This window comes from Muntiacus reevesi, chromosome 12 (genome assembly GCF_963930625.1).
Source record: "Muntiacus reevesi chromosome 12, mMunRee1.1, whole genome shotgun sequence".
Lineage (NCBI taxonomy): Eukaryota > Metazoa > Chordata > Mammalia > Artiodactyla > Cervidae > Muntiacus > Muntiacus reevesi.
In genome coordinates, this window is record NC_089260.1 from 67,499,663 (window position 1) to 67,513,879 (window position 14,217).

The following is a 14,217-nucleotide window of genomic DNA, read 5'->3' on the forward strand; positions in this document are numbered from 1 at the left end:
GAAATTTCCATTTCAAATGGAACTAGATGGAAAGTTGGCTGCCCCTTGGCCTGAAATAGCCAGATAACCATGCAAGCCTCTCCCAGATCCATCCTGATGGAAAGTCTCTGGCTTCCATGGCGGACCCCATATTCCCCAACAGCTTGCCTTGTAGGGTTTATCTTGTCGAGGTGAGTGAACAGGCATTGAGAGCAACCAACTTTCATGAAAGGAAACAAAACAGATGCTGGGACCAACTCCATGGTCGTGGTCAGCTTTCCACTGCAGCATTTCTCTGGCTAGAATTCTGTGATGGAGACCATCTCCCACCTGGTGGAAATCCTGAGGACGGCCCTGGAGCCAGGACCACTCACCTGGACCCTGAAGTGGTCGGTGAGTAACCATGACGGCTGCTGCAGGGGTCTGCATCTCCCTGAGCCTCCTGGTGGGCGCTGTGAAGAGGGGAGGGTCACAGCCTCCCCTGGCTTCTTGAGGTCGAGATGAGATGACAGAGGTTCACTGCTTAGACCTGGGTCTGCTCACAGCACAGCAGTATTAGCGCTGACAGCTGCATAACAGAAGTGCACACATAGCACTAGGGTTGAGTAGCGCCCAAGAGCTTTCAGTGTATTCACACGCAACCTTTGGGAACTTCCCTGGTGGTCCAGAGCTGACTCTGCACTCCAAATGCAGAGGGCTCAGGTTCGAGCCTTGGTCAGTGAACGGGACCCCACAAGTCACAGCTACAGATCCTGCCTGCCACAACGAAGATCACAGATCCCATGTGCTGCAACTAAGGCCTAGCACAGCCAAATAAGTACAGAAATATGTATTTTTTTAAAGTTATGATTAAAAAAATGTAACATTCATGATGTTCCAAGATGTGCAGGCTGGGTGCCTATAGGTGGGGGTGGGTTGGGGATAGCGGGGTCGAGGAGGAGAAAGAACTGAAATGCTAAAGGTCCATGGTTTGTTAAGCCAAGAAAAGTGATGCACATTATTTATCTGAAGTGAATCTGAATGTAGAAGTTGCGTGACTTGTGTTATCTGTACCTGCCCGCCGCCCCCCAGCCCCCAAAGCACAGCCAAGTCAAGTTCTGATTTCCTCCCATCAGAAGAGTCGTGGACAACTCACAAAATGGCCTGATGTCAGATGTTTGGGATCAACTGAGAATATGTTTATTTAAAAGCAATTTTAAATATTAAAAAAAGTAGAAATGAACACATACAGTACTGAAAAACAGTCACATTAAATACATGTGAAATGACGAGTATACTGATGTCTGAGCATAACATCCAGATGGGAATTCGGAATTTAACTTGCGGCGCTGTGGGATCCCTATACAACATGTTGAAGTTCTAGGCAATAAAAAAATAAATAGCAATTGCTGTTCAACAGTAAAATAAGACACACACTATTTGCAGAACATAACTTTCCCCACTGCGGGGGGGCAGAGAAGAATTAGCTATTTTTCCCATAAGGTTCCACACCTTCAAAATACTCTCTATCATGTACAAAATTGCAGATAGCGGCTCACTGAGTTTAAGAACAATACCAGATTCAAACTCAACCAAGGTCGCCAAAGATACTTATTTATATCTATTTTTCCTATGTCCCACAGTAAGCTGGGTTAGAGAGAACTCAGGTTCCTGATGGAAAACAAAAACAAAACCAGGAAAAAAAAAACCAAAACAAGTGTTTTTTTTTAAAAAAAAATCATCTGTGTAAAAGTTGCTCTAAAAGAGGAAAAAAGAAAAGGAATTAACTTCATGTAATTTTAGACAGCGTGCTTTCGTGTTTTTAAAAAGCCAGTTTGAGATCAGTTGAAAACACCGTAGGCCACAAAAATGAACAGTGCGTGAATGCAACTTACGTGTAACTGAATGAACTGGGACATGAAATAACTTGGGGTGGTGACTTCCTGTCCTGACCCCTGGTGGCTAAACTGAGGCTGCCAACACTGTCGGCCACGCACACCAGCACATCGGCTGGTTCCTTGCATCTGTGTGGAGCTCACGTGTGCCGCGATGCTGAGGAAGCAATTGCTTAAAATCACCTTCCGATAACAGCTGGGGAGATACGTTGCAGGTTTGTCATGCAAGGTTTATTGGTTAGGTGGCTATTCAAAGTTTTCATAGTGATCACGTAAGCAGAGCTAAATTAACACTCACCGAGCACTGCGACTTGATTAAAGAGGGCTTTCCCTAAGGGTTTGGTTGGGAGTTGTGCTTCTGTGAAATGAACATTTCTCACCCGTTGCCAGGATGATCTGCTTAAAAATATTAGTTTCCTGTGCTGCTGCCAACGCAGCAGTTTAAGCAAGCGCACTGCCAGGATGACACACGGGGCTCGGAATCCGAGAGCAGTCCCGCTGACTGGGGAGTGGGGCTGTTGTGTTCTTTTCCCAGATTCAGGCTGATGGAAAAGACTGAAAAGCTCAGGATGGTCTTAATGGTCTGATGAAGGCGGCTGGGATGAGGAAAAGAAACCAGGAGGGGCATGGACCCCTGGCAGAAAAGCGCATTTCACAGTGCGATTCATAGCAGTGTTCAGAAACTTGGTTATGAGTTGACCTGAAGATGACGTGTCTGTTCAACAGAGCTGGGAAACTTATCTACGACTGGGGTTTAGTAAAGAAAATGGGGGAGGAAAAATAAAAAAAGAAGGCTGGTTTCAGCACCTGGATTCTACAGGGGGGGCGGGTGGGGAAAAACGGTGGGCAGAACTGATTTCTGAATTCGTCATCTTCTTGAACACTCTTTTGAAAGTTTAAATTTATCCAGAACGAAAACTAAGAGAAGAATTTAAAACGGACACGTTAGGGGTGTTAACATAGTTGAAGGATGCTAATTCATAATGTGATATGTGCATTCATACTCTTGAGGAAGCCAAATGACTGACTGGAAACAAATATTTGTTGCAACCTTATAATTTCTGCTTTAATGGCAATCAAGTTTAAAAAAAAAGTACAGTTCAACTTATCCATACTATTCCTTTATAAAAGGCAGATTTCAGGTAAGCTTCTAAATGCATGCATAATGTAGAGGCTAATATTTTCTGGCAGTCCTTGGTTCCTGAAAGTTGAACTTTATCAGATGTGTCTTAAACTTCTGTGAAAATAGTCATGAAGGATATGTTATTTTTGCATAATGAGGTAATATCAGGGGCGGGCACTCATCTTCTTAAGACAGCATAAACCCACATGTCTAAACCTGCATGAGGCTGTGGGCATTGCAAAACGCCACCAACGTTCTGGGTCAGTGGATATTTTGCAGAAGGAATAACGCTTACACTGAACTGAGCACTTTTCTGTAATAAATACCAAAGTTGGTTCTTGTAGCTGTAAACTGTGTACACAGATAACAACAGGCTGGTCTGTCACGGAGTGGAAAGATTCACCTGGAAGACAGTACCCACCTCTTCGCTAATGTTGCATTTTTCAGTAACACAATGGAGAATACTGTCAGGTTAGGAACAGAGAGGCAATTCTATGCCCTTCAACGGTTGCTGGAGACCATTTCTATTTGCAAAGCCAGCAGTTCCTATATTCCTGCTTGTTTGTTTGCTTGGAAAACAGCGTAGACAGAGATGTAAGTGCTAGATGCCAAGGATGGCTTTGGCAAACCAGTAAGGCGCACCGGGTCCCAAGGCTACCCTAATACTGGCGAAGGCAGAGACCACAGGGTATTTACAACACGCGCTCCGTTCCCCTCCTGAGGCGGCCCCTCCGGGAGCTTCCACTCGGTAACAGCAGCTATTTACACGGTGTGCACGGGGTCCCGGGGAGGCAGCGGCCTAGCATGACGGGTGCGGACAGTCTGAAGGCTCTGCTTTTTTGCTAGTCGGACAGGATGTGGACAAAGGACACTGGGAAGACGCCCTTCCTCTCGGGCTGCCCCTCGATGTGCCCAATCTGCAGGGAGAAAGGAGAGGCGTCAGGCGGGAGGCGGCCGGTGGGTCTGAGCGCCCCCAGGGCTGATGCTGATGCAGGCGGGAGGCAGGCCCTGGGGAGACACGATGTAGGCGCCACACACGGCGGAACCGCTTTCATGGGGGTTGCTTTGCCGGCAGGCAGCCCCGGGAGGCAGACGGTGCTGGGGCCCTCACTTTTTATACGAAGGGACAGGGGCCCCGAGTGGCGGTCGGGTCTGCCATGGTCTCACCGGGGCTGCGGCCTCAACCATGCGCTCAACCAGGCCGCTCGGCCACCTCTCGCGCTGGGCGATCTCTCAAAGCGTGCTAAGCCTCCTGTCTGTAAAACCGGGCTGAAAAAGCCCTGCTTCTCAGGCCTGTGGGGAAGCTACACCAACGATTCTACACATAAGAAGGGCTGCTAGGCACCAAGAACTTGCTTTCTGGTTGCGGCGGCGGCGAGGATGCTGCGAAGGTCTCAGAGCGACGAGGGCACATTTTACAGCTGTTTTTTTGTCTCCTGCCTAAGCTCGCCAGCCACTGCGACCTGCCAAGGCTCCCAATAATCTGAATTACATGAGAATTAACTGCATCGAAAAGAACCCTATCAGGAAGAGAAGATCAGCGACATGCACGCTGGCTTCGGATGGCCATCCCGGAGAAAGACGCGTGGCCTCCTTTGCTCACCGGGCCTCTGTGCACCGGTTTCCATCTGACAGAGGGGTGAACAGCAAGGCCGGGATGACCCACGTCACTGGGTCTCAGTTGGCATCGTGCACAAGAGTCCTCAGACGTTCCTGTGAGGGAGGGTGGCCCGTGCCTCCCTTTTCAGAGGGGGAAACTGAGGCTCAAAGAAGGGACACGCTGCACCCCGGGCCACAGGGTGAATCACGCCAGGATTTCAGCGCCTATCACCTTGTCAAGGGATCTAACCCGCCAGACTTCACGACAGACAGAGAGAGGAAGGGGGCCTCTGGTTTGTCAACCCCAGTGCTCCTGACATTTGGGGCAGGGGGTTCTTTGTGGTGGGGCCTCCTCCACACGTCACAGGACGTCCAGCAGAGGCCTTGGCTCCCCCCACCCCAGAGGCCAGCAGCACCCACCCTGGCCAGGCCCTGATGATGAGAATGTTTCCAGATGTTGCCACACGTGCCTGGAGGGCGAGACTGCCCGGGCTGAGCCACTGCTGTGGCCCAAGCAGCGTCCTGACGGCTGTGACCGCGAGTCTGCAGTCACGGTCTGGGCCCGGGGGAGGAAAGGCGAAGGGCCACGAGTGTGCCCGTGTGTGTGTGTTTCTGGGCATTAGCAGGCCCTGGGCTCAGCGGTGAACACAGGTCCCTTTCTCGGCACACAGGGCCGGGCCCTCTGGGCAGGACGGGACTCTAGCTGCCAAGGAAGCCGAACTTCCATGCTGGGGGTGGGGAGTGATTGACTAGGAGGTGTCCGCCCGCTGCCCCTCTGTACGGCAGGGGCCGCTGGAGGCTTCCTCCCCTGACAGCCTGGACAGCCGTGGACATGCTGGGTCCCCTGCAGCCACCCAGGACCTGGGCAGCTCCCAGGCCGCGGTGGGAGGACAGGGCTGCCTTTCCTTCCTGACACCTGGGCAGCAGGTTTTTAGTGGAAAAGGAGCTGTCACAGATGGTCTCCTCGAATCCTCCCCTGAAGTTATGTGAGGCAGGGATCCTCCTGACAGAGAACTGCAGGCTGGATGAAGATGGAACCTGAGATGTATGGTGGGGATGTGTGTGCATGCATGTATGTGTGTGCACACACATGTGTACATGTGTGTGTGTGTGTGTGTGTGTGTGTGGTGTTGGTGGTGTTGAAGGGCAAGGCCTGAGCAGAGCTGGCTGGGCCAGTGTTGAATGAGCTTCAGTTTTGCATCTGAAAAGCCAGAAAGTACCCGTGGCCCACAGGCTGCCGTGTGACAAGGGTACTTCCTGAGCCGGTTTCAAAGCTCCCGGCTGGAAGGCAGGCCAGGCACTGTGTCCTCCTGGCGCGTGTGCGGGCTGACCACGGACAGCGCCACGCGGCTGGTACATACCCACCACTCCTGGTCCTCCTCCCCGGTGACCACGATCACCTCGCCCTCCATGAAGGTCAGCTCATCATCGTTGTCCGCCTGGCAGTCGTAGATGGTCTTCACTCGCCTCACCTTGCTCTTCCCCTTCAAGAAAGCAGCGGGGTTTTAGCTCACAGGACAGACTGAAGGGAAAGGAGGACAGGCTGACCCTGGGCGAGTGGTTTCACCTCGCCGAGCCTCAGTTTCTCCCTGATGAAAGTGGGGAGCGCCCCCAGTCCTGGGTGCTCTCCAGACAGGAGGGCCCCCCTCCGCCCAGGGCAGCAGGGGAGCCCAGTGAGAGTGGGGAGGGGCGGGTAACCACCGATGGCTTCCATCTGAGAGCAAACATCATGGGTAAGGGATCAAAATCCAGCTTCACCAGAAACAAGCGAAGTGCCCGACCCCGCCCCGCCCCACGGCAGCCTGCACAGATGACAGCAGAATCTAAAAATGGTTTGGGGAAACATGATGTAAAGCAGACCAAACACATGCAGCATAAACACATTTCTCAGCCCCTCATGCAAAGCGCCGTGTCAGCATACACTGCTTAAACAGAGCAGGGGAGCCCGGGGCGCGGGCGGGGGCCTCCAGGCAGTTCCCCTAAACGTTTTAGTTTCTGACCCATGTTGATTCGAGCTTTTAGTTGTTAGATTTCCAGTTCTCTGCAAACAGGAAGATGGAAATAGAGAACTGACCTTCCAAAGGATGGTTCTGGCGCCTGGCTTATTAAATAATTAGGAATAAAAAAAAGCAAGCCGTCACGCTCAAAGCTTGGGGTCAAGTGCTTTTCTTCTTGGTCCAATGGTTTCTCCCTCACTCTCCCTGTTGACCCACTTGCTTCTACAATTCCCCTCCCCGGGCTAAGCCAGAGCTGCTGGGGTCTGAGAAGCCGAGGGCTACGGGCAGTTAAGATCTTAAGTCTTTTCAGCTCTAACTCTACCAGCAAACTGGAAGACCTGTGTGTGACCACTCATAACAGGGAGGGTTAATGAGATAATAAAACAGTGAAGAGTGCAGTAGCCCAGGCTGGAATTGTGTGCAAGGCCACGGGTGCTGCTGAGGCTTCTCAAGAGCCTGGTGAAGAGCAAGTCGCAGCTGCTGAACATGCTTGTGAGCTCCCACGTGGGAGAGGATCGGTTTCACTATTCTCACCTTTCCCTCAGTATTGAAGGGACACACTTTTATCACAATGCTGCTTTATCATGGGAAGATGTGAGCAAGGCTTTTGGTCCCCCTGCTAACTGTGTTCCTTAAACCGGGGTGCTCCCATCTCTGTTGGGGTGTGGTGTGGGCAGGACAGACAACACTTGTGCATCTTCCAGGGCTTCATTTTTCCAAAAAAATATTTTGGGGTGGGGGTGGGGAGGGAAAGGCATGTTTAAAGTAAAAAGGACATATAGAGTAGAAGGCATGTTGTGAAAATGAAGGGCTGGGCGACTTCAAACCAAGCTATGTTGGTTGGTACAAGTCTCTTTGGGCCGTGTGCCCAACTCCTCCAGGAAGGTGCAGAGAGAAGCTGAGGCCTGAGACCGCTTCCCTGGGACCCTGGGAAAGGAAAGTCTCCTGGTTCCAGGATCACAGACAAGAGCGACCACTTGCTGGGCGCTGCTCGTACTCCCCTGCATTTCATTGCCCATGAACCCAGGCAGCGTTCTAGCCCCTTCCGATGAAGGAGGAGACCGAGGTTCAGGGCAGGCGAGGAGCTGGCCACGGCCCCGTGGTCACAGGGCAGGCAGGTCCTGACGCCTGTCTGCTGGGGTCCACAGCCCGGTCTCAACCCCCCGGGCCCTGTGCCCCTCACAACACCGGACCCCAGGCTGGCTGGGTGGGCACGTGCCTGGGTTTACGAGCACTACTCACCGTGTTGATCTTCCTGGGCAGCGGCACAGGTGTCTCTGGCAGGGTGGGCGTGAGGTCATTGGTGTCCTCAGACACCTGCTTGGGGACGTTCGGGGACAGGTCCGCTGGGTGTGACTTGGGGGCGAGCTCCGGGGGTGGCTGGGCCTTGGGCGAGGCGTCTCCCGTCTGGGGTTTCGCCAGCAGCTCCCCCAGTTGTGGCTTGGGAGGCAGGTCCTTCACCTGGGGCTTGGGGGGCAAGTCTGCAAGCTGGGGCTTGGGGGGCAGGTCACCCAGCTGCGGCTTGGGGGGCAGCTCGCCTGGCTTAGGTGGCAAGTCTCCAATGGGGGGTTTGGGAGCCAGTTCCGTGGGCTTCGGGGGCAGGTCCCCGGGTGGCGGCTTCTGTGGTAACTCTGCCAACTGGGACGACTTCTGGAAGATCTCAGGCGGGATGTTGGCTTTGTCAAGGGAGAGATGATGGCTGGTATCTGTTTTCCTTAGTGCCACTGCGGGAGGCGACCACAGAGAGGGGTCATGAGCAGAACCGAGCGAGCGCCCCATGCAGTCGCAGGCCCAGACCCCACATGAATTGGCCTGCTTTTTTTTTGGCCTGCTTTCAAAAAAAGGTGAAAGTTGGAAGCCTGGAGGCATCCATCTTACAATGGACGATCTTATGCCTCAGTTATATAAGAACAGGACATCCAAACGAACCCAGAAGTAAAAAAAAAAACAAAAACAAAAAACCACAACTATACACATAATAGATCCTCTGCAGAAGGGAATGGCAACCCACTCCAGGATTGTGGCCTCGAAAATTCCATGGACAGAGGATCCTGGTGGGCTACAGTCCACAGGGTCGCAAGGAGTTAAGACATGACTGAGTGACTAATACTCTCACTTTTTCATACACATAATACAGATTATGGAAAACTGAAAGGTGCAGAGTTAAAAGGAGAAGTTTTCCATAAGTCTACTGAGTAAATGCAGCCATTTGAAATACTTTGGTATAATTTCCTTCTGGACTTTTCTATGTATTTTTCATAGACAAAACATCTATCTGCTCTTATCTATATACTGTTTTAGCAAGAGTATTCACCATGGTAATAAAAATTGTTCATTAGTACTAAGCATATACTTTTAATGCTGTATCCTATTCCGTTCTATAGTGGTATCATTCTAATTTCTCACATTTTATATGATATACATACTGTGTAAGAGGGAAAAAGTTTCTCCTCTCACCACTCCCACCTACCACCCCTTTGAGGTCAACTCTGTTCCTTTTAGTGGTGCCCATGCATGTATATATGAATTATCTTTAAAAACCTGGGACTACAACACATACATTAAATGGGACGACAACACATACATTGCCTGCAACTTTGTTTCCCATATAATATATTCGGGAGAATTTCTGTTAACATGGGACTACAATACATACACTGGAGAAGGAAATGGCAACCCACTCAAGTATTCCCGCTTGCTCTAGTCCATGGGGATATGGAATCGGATATGACTGAACGACTCACACTCACTCACTCATACACACACACAACATACGTCTACAACCTTGGTTTTTTCCCATATAAAATGCTTGGGAGAATTTCTATCGATAAGTCAGTTCCTCCTCCTCCTCTTTAACAGCTGTGTAGGACTCCATCGCTTCGAGATTCTGCAGTCTGAACCTTCGCACAGCTCTAACCAGTGGAACCTAGGACATGTCTCAAAGTTGGGCTCCACCACTCAGTTCCTAGTTGTGTGACCCTGAGCAGGTTACAAACCCCCTCACCCTCCTCATCTCTAAAACACGAGCTGACATGACGAACATGCCAACAGGACGAGGTAGACTCTAGGTACAGTATCAGAATATTATGGCATATTATCACTATTGCTGAGACAAAGTTCCTTGAGGCCTAGATTCACCAAGCGCATCGTATGTGCTCAGTGGGGGCTCAGACTGAAGCACACTGAAGTAGCCAAACTAAGAACTGTATTCTAAAGACACAACACTCGGAGAAAGACTCCTAAAAAAAATTTTTTTTTAAAGAAAGGACAACTCCTAGTATTGCAAACTGTCATGAGCTACACTGCAGCTGTTCCTGCTCGGGGCCTGCCCAGCCACGTCCCTTCCTAAGGAATTCAAATTCAAGGGCACCCTGCTCCCGGGCTGGCCAGTGAGCTTCAGCCGACGTGGCGCAGTTCAGAAAGTGACAGCAGGACCATCAGATTCCTCTCTTGGAAGTCAAGACACTGGGGTAAATAAAAGTCTGAGTCAGGGGGTGATGGGGGAACAGCTGGGGGAATCCCCCGAGGCAGAGGGGCTGAAAAGCCTAGCCCTGAGCCACACTTACGGGGGAACAGAAACTATGAGGAAGTGCTGGGCCGCCCAAACAGGCAACTCGGGTTCTAGGAATTTATCCAAAAAAGGGATCAAAGCCAGGGCACGTGCCTGTGCCAGGGTGTTCAGCATGACGCTGTTTATAGTGAAAGGAAAGTGTGAACTGGGTGGACGTGGAAGAGGACAGACTACTTAACACAGCCAGCTATCAGATAACGAGTACTGCGCAGACAGTAAGAGTATAATTAATCTCATGGAAAGGGCTCCTGATTCACTGTATGACAAAAACCAGCTTAAACAGTGACAAAAAAATCGTAGGAAAAAGACTGAAAGGGCTGACTAAGTTGCTTTATCCTGGGTGGCGAGACTTTGGGCAGTTTGTCTTTTCTTTACACTCCTTTGCATTTTTAGTATCTACAATGAATATAGGTTAATTTTATAATACGAAGAAATATGAAAAGAGACACTCTCCCCTCTAAAGAAGTCTCTCCTCTATTTTATTTCCAAGATGATTTTGTGTTTTCCCCTCTCTAATTTAAAGTCCTTTGTGAACTTCATTCTTTTTTTATAAAAGTATTTATTTATTTATTTTTCTGTGCCAGGTCTTAAGTTTCATCATTTGACCTTAGTTGTGGCATTTGAGATTTTCCCTGACCCAAGGATCAAACTTGGGCCCTCTGCATTAGGAATGTGAAGCCTTAGCCACTGGACTACTAGTGAAGTGCCTAAACTACATTCTTAACTCTGATAGGCAGAGAAGCAAACTTCCCCCAAAGTTGGATGACACAGACCACGCTGCTCGAGTGAGGACATCAAGAACGAGAGAGGAGTGAGAATTCTACCCCATCCCTGGAGCTTCCTTGGTGGTCCAGTGGTTAAGACGCCACACTTCCACTGCAGGGGATGTGGGTTTGATCCCTGGCTGGGGAACTAGAATCCCACATGCTGCATGGCACGGTCGAAAAATAAGAAAGAGACCCAGGGGGTTATGGTGCAGCTGGTTCATGCCGGCAAGGTTGGCTGGAAACAAACAGATTCGGCCCTTTGAACAGCAGCGTGACAGAGAGCTCAGGTGCTGAAACACTGCCCTGGACTGTGATGGTTCTGTTTCTGAGAACAGGCTCTAAGGACATAACTGAGAAGGAGGAGGAAGACGAAGAAAGAGCCCGCATGCTCTCAGCTCATGTTTCCAACAAAAGGGGGCGCCAAGCAGAGGATGGCAGCTGCTCGATGGCAGAATCCTAAGTGGAAAAACCCAGGATGCAGGGCTGGACTTTCACTGTGATGACAACTAGGGAAGAATGTAAGGGACCGAGGCCTGCATCACAGCCCAACACTACCATGACTCTGTTCAGACTGGAGAGCCCCCTGAAGTTTCTGTATGACTGCCTTTTAAAACTCTTTAAACAAATGGCTCCATGCAGCGGTCCATCCCCAGCTGAGAAGGCTTTCACTAAGCCCTTTACAAGGAGCCCAAAGGATTCCCTGGTGGCTCAGACTGTAAAAAATCCACCTGCAAAGCAGGAGACCCAGGTGTGATCCCTGGGTTGGGCAGATCCCCTGGAGAAAGGAATGGCAACCCACTCCAGAATTTTTGCCTGGAGAGTCCCATGGACGGAGGAGCCTAGAGGGCTACAGTCCATGCGGTCGCAAAGAGTTGGACATGACTGAGCAACTAACATTTTCAAAGGATTTAAAAAATAAGTGATGTTTGGAAGGGAAAAAGAGTGAGGTGTGGTCAGGACAGTCCATGCGGAAGCGCCAGCATGCGCTGGGGATGAGGATGGGTGGGCAGGAGAAGGAGCTGCAGCCTGTCCCTCTCAGCGTCACAGACACCCTGTGCCTCAGGCTGAAGAGGCTTAGAAATACACTGGAACTCTGCCTGCTTTCTGGGTGAGACGGATGGGTGGGGCAGGAGCCACTGATAGAACACAGAGCACCCTGGCTCTTCTGCTGGGGAAAGACTGCAGGGCCAGGGTGGACGCAGGAAGACCAGGGAGGAGGCTGCAGAGTCCAGACAGGAGAGGACGGTCCGGGAGACCACGGTGAGAGGGGAGACACGGGAGGATACAACCAACGGAGAACCAACAGTGTGTGTGGATGGATGAGCGGCATGGAAGGAAGGAGCTGGAATTCTTTCCTAGGTCTAAGATCCAATCACTTGGACCTGGACAAAATCGCCTGTAACAGACAGGGATGCTGGGCGAGGATAAGGTTTGGCTGGAGGGGTGTGTGTGTGTATGCTGGGCGAGGAAAAGGTTTGGCTGGAGGGGTGTGTGTGTGTGTGTGAAGGGTCTTCAAAATCTTAGGTTGAGAAGCTGTCAGATGTCTGGGGGTGGGGTGTGTGTGTGTGTGTGTGTGTGTGTGTGTGTGTGTGTGTGTGTGTGTGTGTGTGTGTGTGTGTGTGTGTGTGTGTGTGTGTGTGTGTGTGTGTGTGTGTGTGTGTGTGTGTGTGTGTGTGTGTGTAGGGTCTTCAAAATCTTAGGTTGAGAAGCTGTCAGATGTCGGGTGTGTGTGTGTGTGTGTGTGTGTGTGTGTAGGGTCTTCAAAATCTTAGGTTGAGAAGCTGTCAGATGTCGGGTGTGTGTGTGTGTGTGTGTGTGTGTGTGTGTGTGTGTGTGTGTGTGTGTGTGTGTGTGTGTGTGTAGGGTCTTCAAAATCTTAGGTTGAGAAGCTGTCAGATGTCGGGTGTGTGTGTGTGTGTGTGTGTGTGTGTGTGTGTGTGTGTGTGTGTGTGTGTGTGTGTGTGTGTGTGTGTGTGTGTGTGTAGGGTCTTCAAAATCTTAGGTTGAGAAGCTGTCAGATGTCGGGTGTGTGTGTGTGTGTGTGTGTGTGTGTGTGTGTGTGTGTGTGTGTGTGTGTGTGTGTGTGTGTGTGTGTGTGTGTGTGTGTAGGGTCTTCAAAATCTTAGCTTGAGAAGCTGTCAGACGTCTGAGCAGAGACACTCCAGTGGCAGGTGTGTGGGAGCTTAGACATCGGAGGGATACTTGGCTGGGTATATGATATGCAGGTGCCAAGGCAGGTACCCCAGAGAGTGAGGGCAGATTCAGAAAAGAAGCGACCGCGCCTGAGCCAGTCTCTGGAGGTTGAGAACACGAGGGGCCTGCACACAAGGGGAGGGGCTGTCAGTGCCGTAAGAACAGGATGGTGTCCACAGGCCAAGTGGGAGCCGTGAACTTGACACAGAGAGGGGCAGTCGGACGGCTTGTCCCTCTCGACAGAAGAGTGCACTGCCGCCTGGGAAGGGTTTTGCCAAAGCCTGAACTAGCAGCATCTGATCGGGTCTCTTGATCCAACTTTCAATTGATAGGAAATACTAGAGGACAGAGGAACATGTTCAATGACTACGTGGGGGTGCCGATCAGCAAAATCCAGCCTTTCTGAAGTATAATCTCACCCCGTCCTCATAAAACCTGGTGGAGTAGGTGTCCCAGCCCCGTTGACAGGTGAGGAATCTCAGGCTCAGTGAAGCTTCTGAGTCCCCTGCCCAGGCCTCACAGCTGGAGCGCCAGGACCAGTTCTGAGGTCTCTCTGATTTTGTTTGCAAGAGAAGAAATGGTACTTGGGGATACTAATGAGGGATCTTCTGAAAAAGCATTGCTTTTTCAGGAAAAGTTTGGTGCTTGTTAATTACAAAACTTGAGCTTGTAAGTATTTTTCTTCACTGAACAAATATTAATTACACATCTCTTACATGTCAGCTGCTGCTCAAGGCCATCTGAGATAGAGCAGGGGTCAAAAGAGACAAACACCCCCGATCCCTTGGAGAATACAGTGACAGTATACTGCTGCTACTGCTGCTAAGTCACTTTGGTCGTGTCCGACTCTGTGCGACCCCATCCCTGGGATTCTCCGGGCAAGAACACTGGAGTGGGTTGCCATTTCCTTCTCCAATGCATAAAAGTGAAAAGTGAAAGTGAAGTTGCTCAGTCATGTCCAACTCTTCGCGACCCCACGGACTGCAGCCTACCAGGCTCCTCCGTCCATGGGATTTTCCAGGCAAGAGTACTGGAGTGGGGTACCATTGCCTTCTCCGACAGTGACAGTATAATTACATGTAAATGTGAAAGAGAAGATGAGATGGTTAGATAG

At 50.6% G+C, this 14,217-nt stretch overlaps 1 protein-coding gene across 1 annotated transcript in view; it reads right to left on the reverse strand.

Annotated features, from left to right (window-relative positions):
• Window positions 1-1,135: 1,135 nt before the first annotated feature.
• Window positions 1,136-14,217, reverse strand: part of ASAP1 (ArfGAP with SH3 domain, ankyrin repeat and PH domain 1) — a 326,825-nt gene continuing 313,743 nt past the window's right edge. The window contains exons 28-30 of the mRNA XM_065902602.1: window positions 7,815-8,296; window positions 5,937-6,059; window positions 1,136-3,893 (exon numbers count right to left, since the gene is read on the reverse strand). Of these exons, the coding sequence (XP_065758674.1) occupies window positions 3,819-3,893; window positions 5,937-6,059; window positions 7,815-8,296 (680 nt within the window). The 3' untranslated portion in view covers window positions 1,136-3,818. The remainder of the gene's footprint in view (window positions 3,894-5,936; window positions 6,060-7,814; window positions 8,297-14,217) is intronic.